This window comes from Esox lucius, chromosome 25, assembly GCF_011004845.1.
Source record: "Esox lucius isolate fEsoLuc1 chromosome 25, fEsoLuc1.pri, whole genome shotgun sequence".
Lineage (NCBI taxonomy): Eukaryota > Metazoa > Chordata > Actinopteri > Esociformes > Esocidae > Esox > Esox lucius.
In genome coordinates, this window is record NC_047593.1 from 18,775,958 (window position 1) to 18,803,634 (window position 27,677).

Sequence of the window (27,677 nt, forward strand, 5' to 3'; positions counted from 1 at the left end):
CTTCACCTGTCAGTGGTCATTATGTTTTGGCTGATCAGTGTAGCTTACAATTTTCCTGTAGGCATGTATGCAGTTTAACCCATCCCTAATTTCACGATGGGGACTTCTGACAATTCTTCTGTACACAAATGTCTTTGTGGTTTACCGGTACTTTCCGTGGACAAGCCTCTCTGACAATGTATCAAAACAAAACTCATGATGAAGCTTTCAGTTTCCAAACTGTCTGGCGACCGACAGAGTTTAGTGACACAGTTCATGCCAGTATATGAACATTTATGAGACTGTATAGCGTAGTCACTCCTAGGTGTTGTTGAATCTTTTGTCTTAAAACCACTTTGAGTTCGGTCTACTACCAGATGGATAGTTATAATATAACAAAGGATCAACGAGCCCTGCTGCTTTGTGACTTAGAGAGAGGGGGGGTGAAACATGACATCAGACGATTGGAAACAGTCTTTAAAAAATGCAGGTTTCATGTCACTCGCGTTAATGTCAGCACTAAAACGGTAAGTTTGATTTTAGCATTATTTAAAACGGTCTATTTATCCATAAATTGAGTCAGAGTCTATTTTTTCTAGTTGCATGAAAATATGAGTGTTACGTAGGCAATGATAGGGCACAGGACAACTATGTGCTAATTGTTTTGCTGAATTGTACTCTGTGCCCCCTCTTCAAATTTACCTTGTACGTTGTACAGCTCTAGCATTTTGGGCCCCTAAGCGACCACTTATGCCTGGAGCCGGCCCTGTGTACAGTAGTTTGTTGTTAGCCTGTAAATGTTTTATCAGAAATTATTTTACAAAAATATATATTTATAGTTTTCTTCAAATTTTACTTATTTGATTGGAAACAAGCCTCTGCTCCTCTCAGTGATGGCTGCATTTGGTTTAAAACAAGTGGTCCACAGTCAAGACTAGGTTAAAAAAAAATTGCTCTTGAGACTGCATGGAAATAAACCATAATGATTAAATATTTATTGACAGATCAACAGTGAGCGGCCTTGTTTTTTATCCAGGCTGTATTACCAACATACAGGTACATTATACAAGCCAGGTCCCATTTTGGAAAGAATGTGCAATCCCCCTAAGAAGGAAGGCTGTGTTCACACCACTAAACCTGAGACAATGCTGAGGACTCACTTTCTGTTTCATATTGATTAAACCCTAAACTAATTACAATGGTTGCCAAACTGGTTTCATTGTGAAATTGTCCATTTAAGGAAACTGACATTGTCCAATATATCCCTTATACAGTTGTGCTCAAAAGTTTGCATACCCTTGGAGAATTGGTAATATATGTACCATTTGTAAGTGAGTGAGCAGGCAAAACACGTGTTTTATTTCTTACAGAATTCACATAGGTCATAACACAATGGCACAATCATAAAATAAAAACATGGCAAAGAAGAAAAGAAATGAACTGACCCCTGTTCAAAAGTCTGCATACCCTTAGTTCTTAATACTGTGTATTGCCCCCTGTACCATCAATGACAGCGTGCAGTCTTTTGTAATAGTTGTCTATAAGGCCCCGAATTCTTGCAGGTGGTATAGCTGCCCATTTGTCTTGGCAAAATGCCTCCAGGTCATCCAAAGTCTGATCATCTTGCATGAACCACACGTTTGAGATCTCCTCAGAGTGGCTCGATTATATTAAGGTCAGGAGACTGTGATGGCCACTCCAGAACCTTCACCTTTTTCTGCTGTAACCACTGGAGGGCTGTGTGCTTAGGGTCAATGTCATGCTGGAAAGTCCAAGAGCGTCCCATGCTCAGCTTTCGTGCAGAAGAATGCTCAGCGCATCCACGTGAGAGCTAACAAACTCATTGACTATTTATACACAGCCACTAACTGCAATTTAAAAAGCCACAAATGTGTGAAATTCAACTTTAATTGCCATTTTCACCTGTGTGTGTCACCTTGTGTGTCTGTAACGAGGCCAAACATTCAAGGGTATGTACACTTTTGATCAGGGCCATTTGGGTGATTTCTGTTATCATTATGATTTAAAAAGGAGCCAAACAGCTATGTGATAATAAATGGCTTCATATATTCACTATTCTTAAATAAAAGAGGTTTTTTGCATAATCAGTCTTTTTTTTTTTTTTTTTATCAATGCCAAAATGTCACAATTTCTGCCAAGGTATGAAAACTTATGAGCACAACTGTAATTTTATATCTGGCAAGTCAGTATAACTTAAACAATCCATGTACCTCAACAGGCAACTCTAAGTTTACACACCAATGATCATTGAATCATTCTACGTGTTTCTTCTAATTCTTTTCAGAACGTGATGACTGATCTGAAGACATTTCAAAATAAACTGTCATCTGGCGTTAGTGGTCTCGCGGTGGTGATTGTGGCCCACGGCAGACTTGGACACATCACGGTGTCAGATGGGGAGTTAAAACTGGAGGAAATCTTCCAGCTTTTCAGTAACCGCGCTTGTCCCGCACTCCAACAGAAACCCAAGCTTTTTGTTGTGCAATCCTGTAGGGGAGGTATGCAACATAGGCCAATGCTTAAGGTTGATTTTGTCACATGTTCAACATTTTTTTCAAACACATTGATCAAACAAACAGCATAGACCGGAAAAGGTTTGTGAACTTCTGGCATAATAACTTATTTCAAAGTGAAAAATTGTCCAGTAAATTATTTCTAAGTGGAATGTCAGGTGTTCCAGGCAAAGACATGACAGTCAGGTGTAGGTTAGAGGTGCCCTGAGATTTTAAATATATTTATTTGGCCTATATCTAGGCAGAGTTGCAAATAAAAAGCACTCTCTCAGACTGGCCAATAAAAAGAAAAAATGAAGATGGGCAAAAGAACTCAGACACTGGACAGAGGAAGACGGGGGGAAAAAAGTGTTATGGACAGATTAATCAAAGTTTGAGGTGTTTGGATCACAAAGAAGAACATTTGTGAGACGCAGAACAAATGATAAGATGCTAGAGGAGTGCTTGACGCCATCTGTCAAGAGGGGTGGAGGCAATGTGATGGCCTGGGGGTGCCTTGGTGGTGGTAAAGTGGGAGATTTGTACAGGGTAAAAGGGGTAATTAAGAAGGGAGGCTATCACTCCATTTTGCAACACCATGTGATACACTGTGGTCGATGCTTGATTGGAGCCAATTTCCTCCTACAACAGGACAATGACCCAAAGCACAACTCCAAACTATACAAGAACTATTTAGGGAAGAAGCAGTCAGCTGGTATTCTATCTGTAATGGAGTGGCCAGCACAGTCACCAGATCTCAACCCTATTGAGCTGTTGTGGGAGCAGCTTTACCCTATGGTACGTTAGAAGTGCCCATCAAGCCAATCCAATTTGTGGGAGGTGTTTCAGGAAGCATGGGTTGAAATCTCTCAGATTACTTAAACAAATTGACAACTAGAATGTCAAAGGTCTGCAAGGCTGTAATTGCTGCAAATGGAGGATTCTTTGATTAAAGCAAAGTTTGAAGGGCTTTAAATCAAAAATAATTATTTCTAACCATGTCAATGACTATATTTCCTATTCATTTTGTGAACTTCCCTGTTCAAACTCATTTAATGTACTTTTTCATGGAAAACCAGGAACATTTCTAAAGTGACCCCAAAGTTTTAAATGGCTGTATATGTATCTCAACTGCATGCATATATGCCTTTCTTTTCAGTGTTTGAGCACGCTCAACACCCTAGCATAGATGGAGGTGGACAGGGTCAACCTGGGAGGACCACTCTCCTTCCCACTGAGTCTGATGTCATGGTGGTATATGCCGTACATCCAGGTATACATTTCTATCTATAGCAAGGCGCAGTTGGTAGATCACGCACACCTACTGTGTGTACAGTTTGCCCTCTCCTTTTGGGCATTCATTTTGCTTTTGAAATCACATTTACTTCATCATACACAGGCATGCTAGCTGTTAGACACGCGGACTCTGGATGCCCACTCTTTGAGGAGATGGAGAAGGTGTTTGAGGACTTGGGAACGTCCCACCATATGTATGAGCTCTTCACTGAGGTCAGGAATCTGCTCCATCGAAACAACTAAAATATTTATTCTTATTCTGGTGTACAGTGGTTATATTCTCTTCTCACTGTGATTTTTTTTGCTATTTCAGGTAAATGAAAGGCTAATGCTTAACGTAAGACGTGAAAGTTATGGAATCAGCTTTGACAAGAAGGCAACACATGAGGAGACCAGGAAAATCATGGAGTGTGACATAGGGCGCTCTCTCCATATTGAGAGTTCTCTTACCAAAAAGTGGTACCTTACAGAGAAAGAGTCATTTTTTAAAATTATATATGAATATATAATCGAATGGTTAATAAAATCTCTTAAATGTATGGTACATGAACTATTGCGTTTTTTTTTTTGCTGCTGACAGGTACAAGAATTTTAATTCATACTGCATAATTTCCTTTATTCAGTTCATATCACTATTTAATTATTATCCATGTTAATAAATTTGGTCCCCTTAAATTTAAAAAAACATTTAAACCAGTGTTTGACTTCGGCCGGAACGGTCCGGTACAATGTTCCGGTACTTCTAATTTTAGGCAAAATGAGCCATCTGGGATTTCTGGGATAGGCAACTTTATTGGAACCAGCCTAAATAACACATACATTTTGATGAACTCAAGCGCTGATTTAAACACTTCTGTTTTAGTCATAAGACAAAGTACTGTTATTTCTGTTCATATTAAAATGGTTTATTATGTCAATTTAGTATGTCTCAAGACAAATAACCTTTAGTGTTTTATATTTACATAATTCTTTCAGGAACTGTGCAAACAAGTGTTTGGTAGCTACCGCATGTGTGTATGTTGTTGTATAGCTATGTGCATTTTTCTAAGTATGTTGTTCTGTACATACATACATTATATATTTGTGTTTATATATACACACATTCAGTCTTATTGTTGGCATACTTTTTTTTAAATAAATGTAATTGCTGAGTTAATAATATGTGCATGCTAATGTGTTGTGTTTCTACATTATACACACGTTTAAGCATCTCTGCATTCTGTGTATGCACAGAATGCTCTCCATTACTGGGACAGTGAATTCAAATGTAACTCATTTTAAACTCAGTAAACTCAGGTTTACATAAACTGAATAATGTTAATGATAATGTTAATGGTTACTAGGTACAGTGCTTTTTTTTTTATTACAGGAAACTGATTTACAGGTGTGTATCCCAAGTAAAGGAGTTCAAGTATCTCGGGGTCGGGGTTCGCGAGTGAGGGGACAATGGTGCGGGAGATTGGCCGGAGAATCGGAGCAGCGAGTGCGGTATTGCATTCGCTTTACCGCACCGTTGTGACAAAAAGAGAGCTGAGCCGGAAGGCAAAGCTCTCGATATACCGGTCCATTTTCCTTCCTACCCTCACCTATGGTCATGAAGGCTGGGTCATGATCGAAAGAACAAGATCGCGAGTACAAGTGGCCAAAATGGGTTTTCTCAGAAGAGTGAATGGCTTCTCCCTTAGGGATAGGGTGAGAAGCTCAGCCATCCGTGCGGAACTCGGAGTAGAGCCGCTGCTCCTTTGCATCGAAAGGACGCCCCCAGGACGTCTCCCTAGGGAGGTGTTCCAGGCACGGCCAGCTGGGAGGAGACCTCGGGGTAGGCCCATGACTAGGTGGAGAGATTATATTCCGACACTGGCCTGGGAAAGCCTCGGGATCCTCCCAGTCAGAGCTGGCAAATGTGGCTCGGGAAAGGGAAGTTTGGGGTCCCCTGCTGGAGCTGCTACCCCCGCGACCCGATACCGGATAAGCGGATGAAGATGAGATGAGAGGAGATGATTTACAGGTCGGACATCGTAATTTGATCACTGTTGTCCTCAGGAAAATGCCAATGTGAGCTAATTGGCTTCTCAAAAACAGGTCCATTATTTGAACATTATTAGATGTTTCCTAAAGTCCTATTTACATAAACACGAGTTGCAGGGATGACGTACACTGATGTGCAAGGACTTCATCGCACCCCAACAAGCAGCACCTTGCCTTTTCCAAAATATGATTCAAAGAGAAAACTAGCATTTGTCCAACATTAGCTAATAATTTCTCTCCGCACTCCCCTTTGCCATGAAAAGAGAATCAAACCAAGCGTGCCTCAATGGCAACGTCATATCATAGTTTACATCTAGCTAAGTAGTTTTGTGGAGCAACGGGCCGCATTAAATTATGTAAAAAAGATTGAAACCAACAAAAACATACAATGTTAAAATTTGTATATTAATGAACTGTACCTAACACTTAAAACTAATGTACAAAATAGAAGAGACATCACACTCGATGCAACACACATTTGCAAACTAACAGACAAAATCTAAGCACATTGTGTTTTAGTTGTTTGTTTTATTTATTTTTGGACTATTTTGAGCTGGTTCTTAAACTTGAAATTAGTCTATATGCAAAGACAAACATTAATCACTGTTCAGATTTTGTTAAATAGCTATTACAAATCACTAGCAAAAAAATCTAAGGGGGCCATTTGAGCATGTTTTGAATGGCCAAAATCTTTAAGTAACATCAAACCAACTATAGAGTAGATTTTTCAGGGTATTTGGATTATAGCTAAATATGATAGTGAATGTTGTTAAATAATTTAGCTAGTGTGCTTAACATAAACAATATTACATTGACATTGATAAGTTTGAAAATGTCAAAAACTGATTTGCTTTCATGTTTCAGTAGTGATTCAGTAGTAGTAAATGTTTCAAGTGTTGCAACTCGGGAACTAGAGTGTCCACTTCCAGGTTGGAAAGACACATTCATTCATAATAACACTAACGGCATGTGAGAATATGGATAACAATTGACACATATAGAAACTGAAGTGAAAGTGAAAGTGAAAGGAAAAGCTGTGAGCGGTCAAAGCAGTGACAGAAGTTACCATTAGGAAAGTGGAAGAAGAGGAAGGTTTAGGTGTCTGCCCAGTGTTAAATCATATCTTTAAAGGTTGTTTAAAACGAGAACAAACAATGAGCTGTGGCCCATCAATTCAATTCCGTTATTTTTTTATGTAGCATGTTAAAAAACAAAACAACTTTGTTTAGGTCATAAACAACACTCATTTTAGCATATTTTCGTCACACTCATTTTAGCACTTTTCAGATCGTGTAGATAAGATCTACAAAAATCTAATATTAACTTACATGCTGGAACAAATAAGTATTACAAATGGATATGTATTTAATGAACAATGTTATGCAACAACCAATTGCCCCCATTTAAAAACTGCTTTTTTGTCCAACTACAATAAGGTAATAACTAATGTACAATAACTAACGTAAATAACTGAAATCTCAATCAGATTATATACACACTGATGGACCTCTGATAGTTGATCAGAGAAAACCGAGTAGGCTGGTAGTCAGTCAAATGATTGCATCTACCCTGAGCAGAGACACCCACCATATTATCTTTGACAATGTAACAATGCCAATACAGCACACGTGGATCTGAGATAATGCATTTACATTTCAGTCACTAGGCAGACGTCGTTAAACAGTGTGACTTCAAGTTGTCAGTTAAGGGGTGTTTTGGACCGGGAAGGGAGACCCAGTTCGCAGCCTAGACGGCCCAATCAAACAAACTAAACACTTCAGTTAGATAGTAACTGAACCCACGAGGAATACTGGCTCGCCGTTCAGAGATAAGAGAGCCTTAAGAGAATGAAGTCTTTCCAAACACTTATTTGTGGTGTGTGGGGCCAGAAGAAGCAAATCAAAAGACCCTCTGTGTTTTGAATACCTCTATAACAGGATGAACACGCTGCCTACGAGCGCCTCCTTCGCTAGTAAAGGTAAGTCTCACCTCATCGGACAACGTTGTTGTTGTAATGTCTATGAAAGGTTTGTTAGATTGGACTGTTAAATATCTTACACATATGAAAAAAGAAGTTCAACAAACGTAAGCACTGACTGTGAGTCGGGATACATGAGAGTCTGCTAAATTTATAAAATGTAACTTAAAAATACATGTTTGACTTTGGTTATGAGTCTATAAGAAAAGAGGTTGTCCGGGTTGTCATGAAGGGGTTCCTCGGCAAAGTTTGAAAGATTTATTAAGAATACTGAGAATTCAAGAATAAATCCCCAACTTTTGTCAATAAATGAAGACGGACAGTAAACAATAAATACAGTAATATCTGAAAATTACAGTAAACTACACTACGCCACAATAGAACTGTATTGTAGCACAAAATACAACAATACTAAACACTACAGTCATTACTACACATATGCAGTAATATATGTAAATGATTAGATTATATTTATATACCTGCCAGGGGAGTGTACTTTTATAGGTTAACATTTGTTTTCTTGACTGAATTCTTTATTGACCACTTGAAAGACATACATTTAAAATCCCCTTTGCATTAACAGCTTTTCTCCTGTTGCAGTTCTGAGGAAACCTGTCTCCAGTGAACTAAAGAAAAAGGAGGACGAGAAGGGGGTGAGGGACACGTACAAGGAAGAGATGGAGAGAATGAGACAGAGACATGTGGAGGAGCTGAGGAGAGTGAGGGAGAGGAGGAGAGAGAGGGAGGAGGAGGTGAGGCGAGAAATGGAAGAGGTAGTGAGGGGAGAAAGGGAAGAGAATGACAGGAGGGAGACGAAAAGGAGGGTTCAGGAGCAGGTGAGAGAGATGGAGATCGAGATGAGGGAGGGAGAGAGAAGGGAGGTACTTCTAAAGACTCTGGACAAGAAGGAGAGAGAGATAAAGGAGGAGAGAGAGAAAACAAAAGCTCTCCAAAAGGAACTGATCTCCCTCACCAGGAATGTAGGAGAACACCAAGAGGAGGAGACAGATTTGGAGAGAGATAAAGGAGTAAACCAACTGTTGGCCCTTACCCAGACCATTAAAGCACTGAAACTGAGGGAGGAGGAGAAAGACAAAAAGATGGAAGAGGAACGAGGTGAAAGACAAACGCAACTGTTGGCCCTCACCAGGATGAAGAAAGAACAGGTTGTGAAGGAGGAGATCATGAGGAGCGAGATCATGGAAGAGACAAAAAAAAGAGCGGCTCTCCAGAAGGAACTAATGACCCTCACCCAGACCGTAGAAGAACAGAAAGAGAGGGAGGAGAACAAGGACAGAGAGTTACAGGAGGAGAGAGAGAAAAGTGAAGCTCTCAAAAACGAGGTGTTGTCCCTCAACCGGAAGATGGAAGAAGAGAGAGTGGGGAAGGAGTGGATGGAGAGAAGGATAAGGAAGGAAAGGCAGAAGAGAGACGCGCAAGTGATGATCCACGTACGGAAAATTAAAAAGCTGGAGGAGAGAGAGGAGCTACTGATCCCCATGCTGAGGAAGATGGCAGAAAGGGAGCTGATGATCTGGAGGGACATGAAGGAAATCCAGATGGACATATGCAGGTCATTCAAATTAAATACATAATGTACACAGTGTGGCCTGAAAACGTTGAACGTAGCCTCTCGCGTTTTGTTAGCGCATTGACTGGTATCCTATGGCAACAACTAACATGCTAACGCTAGACTTAGCTTCCAAGATGTGGCCCTATCCTGCCTTGGAGGTGTATACAGGACTATAGTATTAGAATTCCTTTTTAATTTTACTGAAGACTAACTTGGTTGCGGTTTATTGATATTGTCCTCTGCAGATGGTGAAGGAAACCTTATGTGCTCCACACGAGGAAGAAAATCAGTGGAAATGGGTGAGAAATGATCATTGTTGAAGCCACTTTGAAGAAGTGTGTTAACTAGGCGAAGACAATTGAACGGATCTGGGTAGACGCACGGCTGGGATAAGCATCTAGCTCTGCGAACTGAGCCGTGCGGAAATTACACGTCACATTTGATGCCTGGTTCTGTCTATGGAACATGTTGATTTAATCACAAGTTGTTGTGTATTTGTATTTCAGAAAGCACCATTTGATTGACTTCCACAGAGAACAACCACTGTCAATGAGAGGAATATTCAAATGTGTCTTTCCCTGTTGGTTGTTTGTACAATGCTAAATGTTCTCCTCAAAAACACTTTGTGTTGCATTATGTATTATTTCCCTTAATAAATCAAACTGAGAGTGGCAATTAAGACTGATTGAACAACACATTATTTCTACCATTTCTACCATCTTGTTCTTTCTCCATTAATTTCGATGGCAGAATGCAGGTGTTGAACATTCTAAAGACCCCCCTAAGATAAGGGACTTATAGTAATGCACGTTTTATATTAGATGACATTACATTTTTCAAATGTTACCACTAGAGAGCAGTTTTAAATCAATGAATGGCAACAGGGTTTGAGGTTTGTTTGAAAGAAGCTGTTACTAAAAAAGGTATGCTTGCCGCAGAACTCCTGCAGGTATTGACCATTGTTTCTTTAAACCTCTTGTTTTAGTTAAAAAAAAAAAAGTGTCACTGTAAAACAGAACAAATTGATGTGACTATAGCTTATTCAAATAATGCATTGAACAAATCAACTTTCTTCCAAAATAAGACATTATCTTTTAAGTCATTATTGTTTGCAGATCACCGATCCATCAAAATGTACCAATGACACAAGCAGTTTTGATACTCTCGAACATGATTAATGTCTACACATCATGAAAGACACTTTATCAACAAGAAGGACATGTTGATATATGAGAAAGGACATGTACAAGGCCTGCTCATTTGTGTTACAGACATCAGAGAGTCTGTTCTGATTGATTTCTAAATATTGATTAATAGCTGCTGATCAGGTCAGAGTGTTATACAGACTTTATACTGTGATTACGTCTAACCCAAATACTGAAGACAATTAACTATGACACTTGATGGGAAATGAAAACATGCATACTAGTAATTAAAGGGAGCTCAGTTGATCAGGGGTGTGTATACAGATTATTGTTAATTTAAGAAACACGAGCAAACAATGAAATGCGTAAAGACCCATCTGAATTCTATCGATCTTCAAATCTGTTTGACAAAATGCCCCCTCTTTAATTTGTTCTGACTGTTGTTGTTGTTTAGTTTTTTTTCCAAAATGCTCCCTCCCCTGTTTGGTCTGACTGGTTTGTTTGTCAAAGCTTTTTACAGGGAAAGGTTTGTTTGCCAGAATGAAATCACCCTTGGGATTTAATCATGTTCAGTATAGGCTGTGCTTGATTGGGTTTTACCGCTTGCAATGGAATAACAAAGTTTCAAAGAAGGCAAATCCTGCCCTGTAGACAATCCAGATAAAACAACACATTTCAGCTAGTATTTGAAGCAATGAAGACTATCAGCCCGCCGTTTGGGAGATAAGAGATTCCCTCAGGGGTTGAAGACCAACCAACCATGAGGAAGTGATGTGTGGGGTTAGAAGTAGCACGCTAAGATAACCTCAGTGTCTGGAGTTTCTGGTCCATAACCAACATGCTGTCTACTCACGCCTCCATCGCCACTAAAGGTGAGTTCAACATCTAATGTAAAAATATGTACGAATGTTTGACTGTCTAGATTCTGGTGGGAGATGGGCACTTAATCTGGATGTTTGTTAGACAAGGAAGAGTTGCAATATTAACATTATGACCAGTCAGGCACTCACAGATTTACAGTGAATATATTCCTAATCCAGCCTAATCATTCTTAAGTAAGCCCATAATCTGAATAACATTAAATGTATATATCAGTTTAAGCCTTATTTCCAAAAGGGACAGGTACATACCCTCAACAAGTACATTGGGGGTGGAAAAAAAACACAGAAAACATACAAACTTTCATAAATGTTTTAGTTCATATTAGGTATAACTGTTTCCCATTCGGACATTTATATGTACATATGTACAAAGCAGTTTTCTTCACTCAAGATAAATGTTAGGCGTAATGAGATTGGATATTATACTCATGCTAAATGTTAGGGGTATTGAGATAGGATGTTATACTCATGCTAAATGTTAGGCGTATTGAAATAGGATGTTATAATCATGCTAAATGTTAGGCGTATTGAAATAGGATGTTATACTCATGCTAAATGTTAGGCGTATTGAAATAGGATGTTATACTCATGCTAAATGTTAGGCGTATTGAAATAGGATGTTATACTCATGCTAAATGTTAGGCATATTCCCATAGGATGTTATACTCATGCTAAATGTTAGGCGTATTCCCATAGAATGTTATACTCATGCTAAATGTTAGGCATATTCCCATAGGATGTTATACTCATGCTAAATGTTATGCGTATTCCCATAGGATGTTATACTCATGCTAAATGTTAGGCGTATTCCCATAGGATGTTATACTTATGCCAAATGTTAGGCTTATTCCCATAGGATGTTATACTCATGCCAAATGTTAGGCGTATTCCCATAGGATGTTATACTCATGCCAAATGTTATGCGTATTCCCATAGGATGTTATACTCATGCTAAATGTTAGGCGTATTCCCATAGGATGTTATACTCATGCTAAATGTTAGGCGTATTCCCATAGGATGTTATACTTATGCCAAATGTTAGGCGTATTCCCATAGGATGTTATACTCATGCCAAATGTTATGCGTATTCCCATAGGATGTTATACTCATGCTAAATGTTAGGCGTATTCCCATAGGATGTTATACTCATGCTAAATGTTAGGCGTATTCCCATAGGTTGTTATACTCATGTTAAATGTTAGGCATATTCCCATTGGATGTTATACTCAAACTTCTGCATTCATTGCCTACAATGATAATTCACACGGACTGAAATACATTGATTTCAGTCCGTGTGAATTATATTTTTCCAAATTAATATTCTAATGCAGGTGCATAATCTCAAGCAGTAGAACATCAGAGGATGGAGAGTCTCTGGCTGAGTCAGGGACTAAAGATGTTTTAAAAATGACCTGGCATGGACGCCGCAGCAATAACCCCCATTTCTGCTCTCTGCTCCAGTTCAGATGGAGCCCACCTCCCATGGAGTAGACACACATGAGGAGGATGAGGAGGACGTGAAGGGGAGGTACGAGAGAGAGATGAGGAGACTGAGACGGGGACAGACGGAGGAGCTGAGACAAGCGAGGGAGAAAGAGGAGGCGGTGAGGAGAGAAATGGACGAGGCAGAGAGGAGAGAGTGGGAAGAGATTGACAGAAGGGAGACAGAGAGGAGCATCCGGGAGCAGGTGAGAGAGATGGAGATCGAGATGAGGGAGGGAGAGAAGAGGGAGTTGCTTCTAAAAACTCTGGACAAGAAGGAGAGAGAGATAAAGGAGGAGAGAGAGAAAACAAAAGCTCTCCAAAAGGAACTGATGAACCTCATCCAGACCATAGAAGAACAGAAGCAGAGAGAGGAGAAGAAGGAGAGAGAGTTGGAGCAAAGTCTGCAGACAGAGAGAGAGAAACAGCTTCTCGCCCTCACTCTGATCATGGAAGAACAGACCAGAAGAGAGAAGACTATCCAGAGAGAGATGGAGGAGAGCCTGCTGAAGGAGCGCAAGAAACAACTTCTGGCCCTCACCTTGATCATGGAAGAGCAGAACAGGCGGGAGGAGAAGAAGGAGAGAGAGATGGAGAGCCTGTTGAAGGAGAGAGAGAGGAGCGAAGAGGAGATCCGAAGACTGAGGAACGAGTGTGCCCGGACGGGCCCTTCAGGACATCGTGGCCAGACAGTGGCGAACGCCAGAACCGCAGGGAACGGCAACGTTCTAGTGACTCACGTAAGACCCATCGTGGGGTTCTCTCAGCGGATGGCAGGGGTGGCTCTGAACGTGGCGTTGGAGAACGTGAGACAGGCCCCTTGCTCCGTCCAGTGACCGGGCTTGTTTCCCATAGGCGTTTGACGCTGTGGTCATTCGCCAGACCCTGTGCTCCGGAGCGAAATTCAGACGAAGAAAGGTTTAGTCAGAATTGGGCCATGTTGTTAACGGCCTATATTTAGACACAGACGAGGGCTTTTGATAACCTGGCAAATGTTTACTGGGTTGAATGCAGCGGTTGGTGTCGTCACTCCATTGAACCCAGTGCCTGAAACACTCTAGTACCTCCAGTACCTCCCTCTCATTCTTTCGCCTTCTCAAATACTTTCTTCCTACAGACATCGCTCTTTCACTGTCTCCGTCTCATCTCCCACGCCCTCCCTCTCACACCATCTCGCTTTCTTGAAAAAACCCCCGAAGACTCTCTGTCATTATCTCTCCCTCAAATAGCCTCTGGTCTCGCTCTCTCCATCTCGCTTTCTTCCCCTCTCACTCCATCCATTGACTGGTGTATTTTATGTTGATTAAATAACTTGATTAAATCAGTGTTCCTAAATCCTAATCTGGGATAATCCGGTCAAGAGCCTTTGATCGACTGATAGCTGACATGTTTAGGCAAGATTGGGCCATTTTTAGGTCAGTGCGTTAAATATGCTTTTAATTTTTTTTCTTCATAATTTATGTATTATTCAGGCTTTATCATGAATTGTATTTGTCCACTGACCTCACTGAAAATAATGTAGAAATATGTCTAAAATGTCTTTGATGTAAAGCCATTAAATATGTCTTGAATGTAAAGCCTTGTACTTCATAACACCTACAAACAGTTTTCTAGGGACCTTTATATGTAGGCCTGCTCAGTTCTGTAAGAAACGCGGTTAACAGGAACTGCGCGTTCAATAATAAAAATGGATCATTAAAGATTAAATCCAGAGTATAACAGGGTCATGTAAAAGTACAGTCACTCCAATCAAATCAGGATAAATGCAAAAATATATTTCAAAGGTAGCCAGAGACAAAAGGATAATTTTATCTTTCTAAAGGCTCCTATAACCCGTTTCCTGTTCTCGCACTCTGTCGCTCTCTCTTCCCCGCTAGCCCTGCCTATCTGCCTCTCTATCTCGCTCTCTCCACCTCTCTCTCACAGGAATTAGGACAGATGGGGCGAAGAGGAGGGGAGGACTTTAGTACTTTAATTCTCTGAGCATGTGACTGCGAACTGGCACATTTTGAAACAGTTACGTGAGGCTGGTCGGCCTTCAGAACCACGGTCAGCTCCCCTAGTCTCTCAGCGCCGTGGTCAGCCTGGGAATACAGCAGTTGGATTTACTAATTTATTTCTGCTGAATAAAATGATGTGCATGTGGTATAGGATATATTACAATACTCACAGTAATCTAATAATTTGAATTTTTTATATTTAAAAGGAAGTGCAGACTATCAATTTCTGATGGCCCTCCAACAAAAAAATAGACTAAGCTATTATTATTATAAGGTATTATGAAGTCTCTCTAAAGCGAAGACGTTACATCACTAAAGAAGATATTTCTCTATTGCCTCTTTTTAAGACTTGGGAAACCCTGCATGCCTGAGGCAAACTCTACTGTCCTCCACTTTCCCTCCTGTGGACTACTCTCTCCCTCTCTGGTAGGAGCGATCATGGGAACATGATTCTGTGATAGCGGCTATCATCAGCTGTTGGCGCACGAGGTCTCCTAACACAAAACACGGTAGTGCGCCGAAAGAGAGTGAGACTGAGAGGAAGAGAGAGAGGGGGGCGGAGGCACCGCCAAGCCTCTCATTCCGCTCGAGGAAGACGCCCAGCCCATCAAGCATCGCAGTTTGAGTGCCACACGGACAGGCTTAGCCGATAGTTTGGAGAAAATGGCAAAAAGAGATGGAAAGCAAATACAAATTATTAAAACAACAGCCACTGATTTGTTTTTTGTTTTTATATCCCTCCACTCAAATGAAGTAGCCAAAGGCTGTGGGATTTGGGATGAGGTCTGGTGAGCTATTTGTGTGTCTGTTTGACTTGACACAGTTTCAGCAAAAGTGATCTTCTAAACGTGGAAGGGACGAGGCATGCATAACGCGAGCCACCGCCTGGCGGAGAACGAGAGCGAGCGCGAGCGGCCGGCCGACACAAACCCGGATTTACCCGGCACTCGCGCGCTAACCGGCTGTGTCCTCTCCGTGCTCATCCTCTGGACGCTACTGGGAAACTTCACAGTGTGCGCTGCGGTGCTCCGTTACCGTCACCTGCGCGCCAAAGTCACCAACATCTTCATCGTGTCTCTGGCGTTGTCGGACCTCCTCGTTGCACTGCTTGTGATGCCATGGAAGGTAAGTTGCTCTCGTTCTGAATGATTGATAAATGATTGGTAATTGATGTATTGTTATAAAACATCTATGTCATGATTGCTTAGGAAGGATGTCAGTGTCTTAACTGTCATAGCCTCTCCGCCCACGGCGTTTTAAACCTTCAGCTGTCAGGTGTTATTTCATGGCATGTTGACAGTCAAACTCTCTCTTTGAAAGGCAGCAGCAGAAGTGGCCGGGTTCTGGCCGTTCGGAGCGTTCTGTGACACCTGGGTGGCGAGTGACATCATGTGTTCCACTGCGTCCATCTTAAATCTGTGCATGATCAGTGTTGACCGCTACTGGGCGATATCCAGCCCGTTTCGCTATGAGAGGAAAATGAACCGCAGCGTGGCGTTCGTCATGGTCGGAGTAACTTGGACGGTTTCCGTGGTGATATCCTTTGTGCCGGTTCAACTGCAGTGGCACAAGGCCGGGATTACTGGAATTACCGGAAGCGGCGACGATCTTACCGGGGATGTTACCAAATTTAACGGCAGCTGGGTAAATCAACTCCACATGTTGGAAGAGCTAAACAGCGGTACTGTGGAACACTGGAAATGCGACTCGAGCTTGAGCCGGACCTACGCCATCTCGTCCTCGTTAATCAGTTTCTACATCCCCGTGGCGATCATGATTGTAACATACACGCGCATATACCGCATCGCCCAGGTTCAGATCCGCAGGATATCCTCTCTGGAGCGAGCCGCCGAACATGCCCAGAACTGCCGCTCCGACCCGTACGTGGAAGTGGACGCGGATGGCCACGTGCACGCCCTCCACGTGCACCCTCCCCGCTCCAAACACCGGTGCTCCATCTTCCACCCGACCGCCAGCTCCCCAAAGAACTACCACCATTACCACCACCATTACCATCATCAAACCGATGTTCCTCAGCCACACCGCGTCCTGAGGTACTCCATCAGGAAAGAGACCAAAGTCCTGAAGACGCTCTCGGTCATCATGGGAGTTTTTGTCTTCTGCTGGTTTCCCTTCTTCATCCTTAACTGCACCGTACCGTTCTGCCAAGGTAGGCTGCTGCGCCGCCTTTAGGCTTCATAACTATCGTAAACACGTCGTGAAGCTTCGTAGCATGTTTGACAGTTTATCGTGACTGAATTTTCCCATCCTGCCCAGGAAGGCTTCTGTACCGCCATAATGCTTCATGACAATGTTCGTTAACATGTCATAAGGCTTTGTAGGATGCTTCATAATATTCGTTAACATGTTGTAAAGCTTTGTAGCACATTTTATAAGTTGTCATGACTGTTGTCTCGTTCTGCCCAGGAAGGCTTCTGTTCCGCCATAATGCTTCATAATAATGTTCGTTAACATGTCAGAAAGGTTTGTAGGATGCTTCAAATAACGGGGCTGTCCTCTTCTCCCGAGGAAGGCTTGCGTATCGCCAGAACATTTCATAGCAATACCTTAAGCATGTTGTGGACTTGTAGAGTCTGGTCTAGTTTAGTTGATGAAGCATGGCCAGGGTTGGGGGTTTGATTCCCGTGGGTGCCCAGGGAGAACATGAATGCTCTGGATTAGAGCATCTGTGAAATTACATAAATGTAAAGCTTGAAAACCTATTACAACTTGATATAACGCCACACTCAGCTTCTACCAGAGCAGGCTATTGCTCAACCATACTGCTTCATAATAATGTTGTAAACATGTTTAAAGGTTCATAGCACATAACTGGTCCTAACTGTACCATTCCCTCCTGCCCAGGTAAGTTACTGAACTGCCACAATGCTTCATAATTATTTTGTTAGGGCGTTGTGAAGGTTTGTAGTATGTGTCATAGTTTGACATAACTTTGCGGTCTTTTTTTGCCAATGTAGGCTACTATTAATCTTGAACATTAGTACAAAATATTTATTATGAATTACAATTCCTAAAGAACGCAATATAATTGCCTTTAATAGTATTTACAATGTTTTGGAGAAACAGTGTTTTAGCAACACTTACCTACAGTTTTACATTGCTGTCCTAGTTTAGTTTTTTATTGAAGACCCAGAACACTACAATTATTTCTGGAAATGATCATACAGCATTTGTACCACCCCCCCCCCCCCCTCATCCCAGCCTAACTATCCCTGCCTAACTCAGATTAATATGTTCCAATTCATCTACAGTCTTTCATCAGTGTTCCCTCTCATCCCCCCGCGTCCTCGCTCATCCCCCCGCGTCCTCGCTCATCCCCCCGCGTCCTCGCTCATCCCCCCGCGTCCTCGCTCATCCCCGTCTGACTCCCATCCTTGTGTTGTAACCATCATCCTGATTCACTTACGGTACAGCCCCTCCAATTCTTTAAACACCAGGAACAGATTATCCAATGACTGTATAATATGGAAATATCATCATCATCATCATGATTTTTTACTGTTATTACACTAACAGCAACAAGAACAACTGTTACATTAACTGGGTCCTGTCTTCCTCCCTAGATCCAGGCAGACCAACAGTGTATCACTCCTTCCACAGTAAAAGCCCTTCATACTGCGTTAGTGAGACCACCTTTGACATCTTCGTCTGGTTTGGCTGGAGCAACTCCTCCTTGAACCCCATCATCTACGCCTTCAACGCCGAGTTCCGGGAGGCGTTCCTCCGCTTGCTGGGTTGCCGCGGAGATGTCGGCTGCTTTGGCGGCTGGACGACGAGCGCCACGCGAATCGAGACCGTCGTGCTGGCGAGCAACGAGGCCGCCGCCATCGGATCGGGGAAGAAAAACTCGCTGAACGCGACAGAGTTGGGCGTGGCTTACATTACAGGCTTTGGCGCCGGTAGGGGCGGTGTCACCTCCAGGGTTCTGCCCGACCCGGTCCGTGGTAGGATGTTGCCGTCCCCGGCCATAAACCGCAGGGAACTGGTAACGGCATGTCAAACCGAGGTCCGCGAGATTAGGCTCACCGTCTGTGGTGACCCCATAGATCCGGTAAGGGAGAACAGGGACGGCGGGGACGGCCTCTCGGCGACGGCGACGGATCGCAGGGGAACGGTGCTGACACCGGAGCCCCTCCATGACTGCCACGTGGAGAAACGTGACTCGAACACGACAGGAACTAAACCGCAGACTAAAATGATCCCCTCAAATACTTTCTGACCAGCCTGCCAGACGTACTGAAGCGTCGACGTCTCTAGTAATGTTAATGGCCAGGACAGGTTTCACCAAGACGTCCACAGGCCAGTTTGGTGCATGAAACAGTCGGGGGAATTGATTGATGCATGGGGGACATACTTCCTGAATGTCTTGTGTGTGTTTGCGGCTGGGTCGTGTCTTTGTTCTTTTGTTGTGTGTGTGTTTTGCCAACTCGACCACAGGTATGTAAAGGTATTGCAGATCAGATCTAACCTACAGTAGCTACGGTAACGAGGGAGGGAGGGCTACAGTGGTCAACACGGAAAACCACTACTCCCGTGAATTAGGCTGCTGTCAGGGGGGTATATTCCAACACACAAAACGTTTCGGTTTCCTAAGCACGTGGCGAGAGTTTCTCTCGGACACATTAAGGCAGGTTCCTCCGGGGTCTCATCCTGTGTGACCATGCGTTCCGCAACGAAAACCAGTAGATATTTTTAAACAGTGACATGGGTAAACACTGCTATGGGGGAATTATGTCTGAGCATTTCTCTCTCACCTTGGACTTTGTCGACTCGGTGTCTTTTGAAGTGTTTATTACTCACAAGCAGAGACACACAACCCTTGTTTTTTCATTACACTCTTTTCCTATCCATCTACTACAATGCTCACTCTCTCTCCCCCTCTCTCTCTCACCTCTCCATCTCCCTCTCACTGTCTGATCGCTCCCCCCCTCTCCCTCCCATCCCTCTCTCCCCATCCCTCTCTCTTTCACCTCTCCCTCTCTCCCTCCCATCCCTCTCTGACCTCTCCCCCTCTCTCTCTCACCTCTCTCTCCCCATCTCTCTCTCTCTCACCTCTCCCTCTCTCACTCCATCCCTCTCTCCCCATCCCTCTCTCTCTCACCTCTCCCTCTCACTCCATCCCTCTCTCCATCCCTCTCTTCCCCTCCCCCATCCCTCTCTCACCTCTCCCTCTTTCACTCCATCCCTCTCCCCCCTTCCCCATCCCTCTCTCCCCTCCCTCTCCCTCTCCCTCTCCATCCCCCTCTCTCTCTCCATCCCTCTCCCCCTCCCCCATCCCTCTTTCTCACCTCTCCCTCTCTCACTCCATCCCTCTCTCCCTATCCCTCTCTCCCCCTCCCACACCTCTCCCCATCTCTCTCTCCCCCTCTCTCCCTATCCCTCTCCCTTTCTCACTCCATCCCTCTCTCCCCATCCCTCTCTCTCTCCCCATCCTTCTCTCTCCCCCCCTCTCTCTCACCTCTCCCTCCATCCCTCTCCCCATCTCCCTCACTTCTCCCCATCCCTCTCCCTCTCTCTCCATCCCTCTCTCCACCCCCCCCCATCCCTCTTTGCCCCTTCTTCACATAAGCTAGAACACATTAATAATTTGCTAACAACTTCAAATTCCTGGTTAGGGAGTATTCCAACCTACCTCATGGTTGAATGGCACAGAGGACATACATTACAGGTCTAAACCAGCATTCAAATACTAGTTGACAATATTTTAAATACTTCATCTGAGCTCAAACGTGTATGAATGGCGCAGTTCCACATGGGTTCCCCCCTGCTGTACCCTTTGAAGAACCATTTTGGGTTAAATAGCCTTTTGACAGAGATCCACAACGAACCAAAAAGGGTTCTACCTTGAAGCAAAAAAATGTATTCTTCAAAAAGATTCCCCCACATGCAAAGCCAAATAAGCCTTTGGTTTATTTCCAGGGAGCACACCAGGCTAACTCAGTGGAGCCCAGCTAAATTATTGAAAACACTGTCAACTAGTATTTGAACACAACAGACCTGTACGTTGTCTGTGTCATCCAAGCATGAGGTGGGTTTGAGGAAACCCTAACCAGGAATATAAAGTGGCAAACTGGTTTACATTACCTAGATTACCTACATTACTAACATCATTTGAGCCTGGAGACAAGTTGGTCCGAAATAAAGTCTCCCTGATCCATCAACTACCCGACAATGTGAGTGAGTGTGTGTGTGTGTGCCTCAGACCAAATTCTCAACACAAAGGGAAAGAATGAGGAAGATAGAGAGAAAAATGGTGTGTTAGTTACATAACGTCTACATCCCTCTTGCACTCACCCTTCCTCCCACTCTCCATCCCTCCCCTCTTCCCCCCATTCTCCACTCCCACCCACCCACCCTACATCCCTCCCACCCACACATCCTACATCCCTCCCGCCCACTTCCTCCCACTCTCCATCCCTCCCCTCTTCCCCCCATTCTCCACTCCCACCCACCCACCCTACATCCCTCCCACCCACACATCCTACATCCCTCCCGCCCACTTCCTCCCACTCTCCATCCCTCCCCTCTTCCCCCCATTCTCCACTCCCACCCACCCACCCTACATCCCTCCCACCCACCCATCCTACATCCCTCCTGCCCACTTCCTCTCACTCTCCATCCCTACGTCCCTCTCTCCCTCCCACCCACCCACCCTACATCCCACCCACCCTCCATCCCACCCACCCTACATCCCACCCACTCTACGTCTCTCCCACCCACCCAGCCTACATCCCTCCCACCCACCCAATCTACATCCCTTCCACCCACCCTACATTGCACCCACCCTACATCCCTCCCACCCAACCTACATCCATCCCTCCCTCCCTCACACCCTACATTCCACCCTACATGCCTCCCACCCCGGTCTGTCACCCTGTCAGCATCTGTTTGAGGGGAGGCCGACAACCTCTTCTTTTTCTGGGACGCTTTTTGTGAATGACCACGGGCGAGTTCCCAAATGCCTTCTAATCCCTGCGTCAGTGCCCTTACTGAGCCCTACAAAGACCCACGGCCCAGTGGACTTTTAAAGAACAGGGAGTCATTTAGGAGTCCAGCTGAGTCATAGGAAACAAGGTCAGCGGATTTTACTGTAAACATGACAGAAAAGGTCTTTGGAGGGACCAGAGAGAGAGGGATTGGACGGAGAGAGAGAGGGACCAGGGAGAGATCAAGAGAGACTGGGGAGAGTGTGGGAGGGACTGAGGTTATGGTTAGATATTATTTTGGACTGGTAAACAGTAACATTTTGGGAAAGTCTTTAAAAAAAGAATCTGGCACTGAAATAGAACATGCGACCCTTAAAGCCGCTTAGCTTCCATTCCACCATCCACAGACACATTTAGAAAACCAGCATTACATTTAACCGGAATAACTCACCCTTGCCCCTAGTGGCTGGTCTTCATGTCATACAACGTTTATAGATGTATTTTACAAACTGGCCAAACGTCTAAGCTTGAAGTAAATTTGGTGTGAAGCCTCTTTAGATGATGGTAGGGGGGAGGGAGGTAAAACAACAGGAAGGGAAAAAGGGGGAGGGAGGTAAAACAACAGGAAGGGAAAGGAGGAGGGAGGTAAAACAACAGGAAGTGAAAGGGTGAGGGAGGTAAAACAACAGGAAGTGAAAGAGGGAGGGAGGTAAAACAACAGGAAGTGAGCAAGGGGGTATGGAGGCACACAAAAAAGGGGGGGTAGAAAAGGAGTGAGGGGTAGGGAGGCAGAACAACAGGAAGTTGGAGAGAGACAATGAAAGACAGATTCCACATGGGAGGATCTGCCCTTCCAAGGTGCTCTGTCTGGGTCAGAACCACAGGCTGGTTGATGCCCTGCTACATGGCTGTCCTGTTATTTATTCATTCAGCAAACCTCCAGGGCCTCAATAAAACATGCAGAAGCACAACAACCAACGGCTGCCCTTTCCTTCCATCACTGTCTCATATAGCTACACAGCGCTCTCTCAGTGTGTGTGTGTGTGCACGCGTGTGTGTGCGCACAACATTATATAATGGATAATAAACGCAAGAGGCATAGGATTATGCAAAATTAGAAGGCAAAAGGCTTATCTTGGCTTGAGACCCTTTCAGCATTTCATTTTTTTATAACCAACACAGAGACCTAAATGCTTTTTTGTTTTACAAATGGGATAGAATTTACCAGACTCTTAACTGCTTCAATGTATGTCATGGAAAGTTCCAGATTAAATGACTAGTTGTACATCTAGAGTACTGGTGGGTCAATCTATAGCGATGTGTTCAGATCAAATCTGAGATACGTTGACTGGCTGTTCTAAAAATAACACCCAGTAGTTATTTTGATGCGAGGTGCTTAGCAGATACATCCTTTGACAGCTGTCGCCGAACAAGCCCAACACCTCAGAGCTGACTTATACCCATAGCAGTCTATTAAATGTCTCTTACTGAATACCTTTGTCTTTTTGAAAGCATATTTTTCTTGAAAGTTAACGTTTAAAAAAAAAAAAGATTTAGATTTTTCAGAACCAGATGCAGAACACGTTTATTCGTGGTCTACATGTACAGTTTAGCCATTTAGCAGATTCACTTATCCAGAGACTAACTGTAATGAGCGCTGTGATATAATACATTTAAACCATGAGGTAGCCATTACAATTATCTATAAAGTTCCCAGTTTAGCCGTATTTTGCTGCATTCATTTGTCCCTTTTTAAAGTCTGTTTCTCTACAGACTTTTCAAATGTTTCTGTAATTGTAAGCCTGCGGACTGTTTCATATTGTACCCTTCATCGAAACTCTCCCCAATAATGAAAACAGGCTTTTCCCTTTGACATGGTTCACAGTTTTAGCCTCTTAAGACATTTGATTGAATCTAAACGTTTCATTTCAATTTCAAGAAAAATAACTGAAGTCAGATTTTACCTCCCTCCTATTGAATTACGAAACCTCAAATCTCTGGCTGGCCTAACAAATCTGCTTTCCAAGTCCCAGTCACAAAATCCTCTGGGTTTAAAACTCTTCCGCATCGTTAACCCAATGCCACAAAAGGCAAAAAAAAAAAACAAGATTATACGCACTGATGGGCCAGGAACACTGAGCTGGCTTGGCCTATGCAAATGATGACAGGGATTTCGCACTTTATTCGTGCACCCTGCACAGAACAGGGCTGCTTCAGTGAGTACACGGGAATGAAGGCTCGATGACAGATTGGTCTAATGTTACCGTGCTTTAAAGAGAAAGGGGTAGAGGTTGTAGGTGGACAGGAAGTGAGAGGTACTGGACTGATGTTCACAGGAGAGAGAGAGAGAGAGAGATGGGTAAAATATTTATCAACCTGAACTTTGGACTGCTAATGCGAGTGGACGTATATATATATATATATATATATATATATATATATATATATATATATATATATATATATATATATATATATATATATATGTACACACATATATACTGTGTATACTCTCTTCCTGTTTGTTTGTGTGCACATCGAGAGAGAGAGAATGCAGGTAGCCTTGCCACTCTATATAACAGTAAAGAAATGGAAAGCAGACTAGGGCTGAAATACATGTTTATTGACTGTTTCTCCCTGCTGAGATTTACACAAGAAGGAGGAAGTTTATTTCAAATATTCTTGAAAGAAAAAGAGTTCAAACACCATGGACGTTATATATTGACAGGATACGACACCGCGCAGATGTTCGTTAACTAAACTTCATCAAACCTGCTGGTGCCAAAGCAGCTGTCTAGATGTGTGTGTGTGTGTGTGTGTGCGCGCGCGCGTTTGTGTGTATAGTCCACTTTAAAACATTCGTACAAACAATGGGTCCATGGCGATAGTAGGGGAAGCCACTTCAATAGCGGAAGCCAATTTTCCTGCCATCTTTAGATGACGCGGTTCCACGTTTCGTCAGGGAATGCACGGCTCACATCCCTCAGAGGGGCTCACATGAAGCCACCCGCACTCAGAATGCAATGCTCGCACGACTTTCGGGATCAATCCATCCAATTTATTTATAAAGCCCTTTTCTTTTTCTTTTTTTTTTACATCAGCAGTTGTCACAAAGCGCTTCAATAAAACCCTTTTTAAAATACATTTGTCCATTTCCCAAACAATCCAGCAGCTCTTTTGAGATTGTCTCATCAGATAACCTGCCACTGGACCATCCTGAGCTAACATCACCAGACGGCAGTTACAACCTCCTATCGAAAGTTCCTCATCCGCCCAAAGACAAGGTTCTGTCGCCCTTAGATCTCACCAGCTACTCCAGCCGAGTTCTCTCCCCATCTGGGATTTAAAAGCACAGGATAAGTAGCGTAAGATGGATATAGAAGACAGTCAATCTAAAGGCTCTTAATCCCTCGGGGACCAAAATGAGTGCACATTCCAGGGGAAAGCCTTCCCTTGGGACGGCCTCAGCTCAAAGTGCTTTTTTGACCAGAGGAGGCAGCTTAATGGAACAAAGTGTGACTGGAACATCTATTTGCAGACATTTCAAGTTATTGTTATATGCCCAATTATTCCACAGGAAGATGACTTGCAAAAGCCTCATGAGCAGTTGTAACCATCAGGACCCAAAATCGAAGCTCGTCCTCCATTATGAATTGATATTACATTGGTATTTGCAGTATTCAGCCCTCGAGCCTCTACAAGGCGACTCCTGAAAGACTTAGCAGCTAATCGTGTAACAGCCAGCTGGCTTGACACTACCTGCCCGCGTTAAAACGGTGTGTTACTCCATCGCTCAAATGCAATGCCTGTATTGATTAAAGTTTTCTCCAGAGTACTTTTCCTATTTCTTTGGGACTGGCGACTCTTCTTTGACAATGTAAGGCTATAGGGGGGACGGAGGCTTTGCCGTGTTCCTAATCTCACCGATTTGGTCGGAGCAGGAAACACCGAAACATACAAGGGAAAAATCAATGGAGGCGGTACCGAAACTGCTGAGGGTCAATACGCAGATGACAACTAACTACTGATAAGGTACTGAAATTCCATCTTTCCCCAACAACATCTAATACTTTCTATATTTTGGTCGAAATCTTACAAAGGGCTCCTATGAATGATATGTTAAACAAGAAATATGACAGGTAATTAAAGCCAGTATTTGATGTTATTGATGAAGAAGGATGCGGAAGGGATTTTCAGAAAGATGCGGAAGGGATTTTCACCCTCACAGACAGGATGTAACTTTTCAGAATCTATTTTGTATTCTTGCGTGAAGACGAGATCAGACTGATTTAGAGTACTAGAGAAGAGGAGGGATGGAGAGGAGGCTGGGAGGAAAGCCGAGATTGAAGATACAGGAAGAGCAGAAGGAAAGGTAGAAGAGAGAAACAGAGAGAAGAGAGAAACAGAGAGAAGGGTAGAAAAGCCACACAAGACAGACTGAGAGGGGTGGAAAGACAGCATGAGGGAGAATTGGAGAGAGAGAGGGGGGTGAGGGAAAGAGAAAGACCGGTAGATTGCAAAGAGTGTGACAGAATGAGATCAGAGTGAGACAAAGGTGTACAGGAAGAGTGACCGAGTGAGAATCAGACGAGAGAATGGCGGAGAGAGACACAACGTAAATAAGCGAGGAGAGACCATCAGGCAACAACAATCATAGTCCTAAAAACAACACTGGCATATAAATCAATGAGGCAGTCTGAGGTTGCATTTCAAATGGCGCCCTATTCCCTTCCCGAGCTGTATTTCAGACCTGTGCCTATGGGCCACGGTCCTAAAGAAGGGCACTACACATGGGGTACATGGTGTCGAATTGAAACACACTCTGAAATGACCATTTCCTGATGCCCAGGTGGGTTGCCTCTTCTTACTCATGCAGCAAGCCAAACCTGGGTTGCCAGGTTGGGTTAATGCCGATTATTGCATTGGGGAACAGTTTAATTATTTGTCTGCATCTCCAGAAGCCTGTCTCTTTATTTAAATCACCCCCCCCCCTCTCATTTCTCTCTTCTACTGTCTCTGTATTCTCTCTCTCTCTATTTCTGGGTGTATGAATCTCTCTCCCCAGTTATGTGTGTTTGCGTGTCTGAGTGTCTGTCCTCGAGGCCCCTCATCTCACTGTGGCCGGTATAAATAGACCGGTCATCTCACAGTCAGAGAGTTAGAGAGACAGGCAGCGAGAGAGACAGACAGACAGACAGGTTGCGAGAGAGACAGACAGACAGGTTGCGAGAGAGACAGACAGACAGGTTGCGAGAGAGACAGACAGACAGGGACAGAGAGAGGGACAGAAATAGAGATACCGAGAGACAGAGTGCAAAGCAGCGAGAGCTAGAGAAAGGGAAACGTAATCACAGCAGCAGGATTTCTGACCTGTTACCATGGGGAAAAGGCAACCACAGCAGCACGGACAATGTTATAAATGCAACCCTTATTTACCTGTTTATTCTCCCCCTGACATTTATACACCAAAAACTACTAGGTGACTGTTACAACAAAGTACACCCGGTCAATATTACATTTAAAGTGTCTACTCAACTTTCAAGCATGAACAAATTCATTTCAGTTTTTGTTCGAAGAAAGGAAACAGGACAGAGGGAGACTGCATAGCTGCGACATTTCTAGAATTATGGATCAGAGAGCGGTAAAGTGTAAATTAGAAAGGAAGAAAGAACAGAACATTTGAGAACAACAAAGAGAGATTAAGCAGTTGGAAGCGGATTATATGACAAGGGGGTACTCAATAACATGATGCAGGAATGCAAGGCCCATTCAGTCAGTCTACACTGCTACCAAATACAACCGAATGGGGCCCCCTAGTGGGAGAAATCATGTACTGGACCCTTCCTTTTTGCCTG

General features: G+C 43.5%; 3 protein-coding genes across 5 annotated transcripts; all 3 read left to right on the top strand.

The window, feature by feature from the left end:
- Positions 1-231: 231 nt before the first annotated feature.
- On the top strand, positions 232-4,365 carry LOC109615161 (caspase-14). Its single transcript, XM_020043757.2, has 5 exons — positions 232-506; positions 2,285-2,498; positions 3,652-3,765; positions 3,892-4,001; positions 4,102-4,365. The coding sequence occupies exons 1-5, from the start codon at positions 357-359 to the stop codon at positions 4,363-4,365; spliced, it is 852 nt and encodes a 283-aa protein (XP_019899316.2). The 5' UTR covers positions 232-356.
- Positions 4,366-11,085: 6,720 nt separating this feature from the next.
- LOC117594144 (vicilin-like seed storage protein At2g18540) lies at positions 11,086-14,378 on the top strand. Of its 2 annotated transcripts, none has more exons than XM_034291235.1 (2): positions 11,086-11,384; positions 12,855-14,378. In XM_034291235.1, the coding sequence occupies exons 1-2, from the start codon at positions 11,351-11,353 to the stop codon at positions 13,709-13,711; spliced, it is 891 nt and encodes a 296-aa protein (XP_034147126.1). In that variant the 5' UTR covers positions 11,086-11,350; the 3' UTR covers positions 13,712-14,378. The 2 variants fall into 2 exon arrangements, with proteins under 2 accessions (XP_034147126.1, XP_034147127.1); XM_034291236.1 differs by having other exon boundaries at positions 12,860-14,378.
- A 518-nt stretch (positions 14,379-14,896) lies between these two features.
- Positions 14,897-19,829, top strand: LOC105006024 (D(1) dopamine receptor). Of its 2 annotated transcripts, none has more exons than XM_010864337.3 (3): positions 14,897-16,000; positions 16,196-17,045; positions 18,460-19,829. In XM_010864337.3, the coding sequence occupies exons 1-3, from the start codon at positions 15,740-15,742 to the stop codon at positions 19,113-19,115; spliced, it is 1,767 nt and encodes a 588-aa protein (XP_010862639.1). In that variant the 5' UTR covers positions 14,897-15,739; the 3' UTR covers positions 19,116-19,829. The 2 variants fall into 2 exon arrangements, with proteins under 2 accessions (XP_010862639.1, XP_034146937.1); XM_034291046.1 differs by having other exon boundaries at positions 15,945-16,000; positions 16,200-17,045.
- Positions 19,830-27,677: the final 7,848 nt, after the last annotated feature.

Coding starts and splice junctions, on each gene's coding strand:
- LOC105006024 (XM_010864337.3), top strand. CDS start 15,740: ATGCATAACGCGAGCCACCGCCTGGCGGAGAACGAGAGCGAGCGCGAG. Junction 16,001..16,195: donor TGCTTGTGATGCCATGGAAG/GTAAGTTGCTCT, acceptor TCTCTTTGAAAG/GCAGCAGCAGAAGTGGCCGG. Junction 17,046..18,459: donor CACCGTACCGTTCTGCCAAG/GTAGGCTGCTGC, acceptor CTTCCTCCCTAG/ATCCAGGCAGACCAACAGTG.
- LOC117594144 (XM_034291235.1), top strand. CDS start 11,351: ATGCTGTCTACTCACGCCTCCATCGCCACTAAAG. Junction 11,385..12,854: donor CGCCTCCATCGCCACTAAAG/GTGAGTTCAACA, acceptor TCTCTGCTCCAG/TTCAGATGGAGCCCACCTCC.
- LOC109615161 (XM_020043757.2), top strand. CDS start 357: ATGGATAGTTATAATATAACAAAGGATCAACGAGCCCTGCTGCTTTGT. Junction 507..2,284: donor TTAATGTCAGCACTAAAACG/GTAAGTTTGATT, acceptor AATTCTTTTCAG/AACGTGATGACTGATCTGAA. Junction 3,766..3,891: donor GGTATATGCCGTACATCCAG/GTATACATTTCT, acceptor CATCATACACAG/GCATGCTAGCTGTTAGACAC.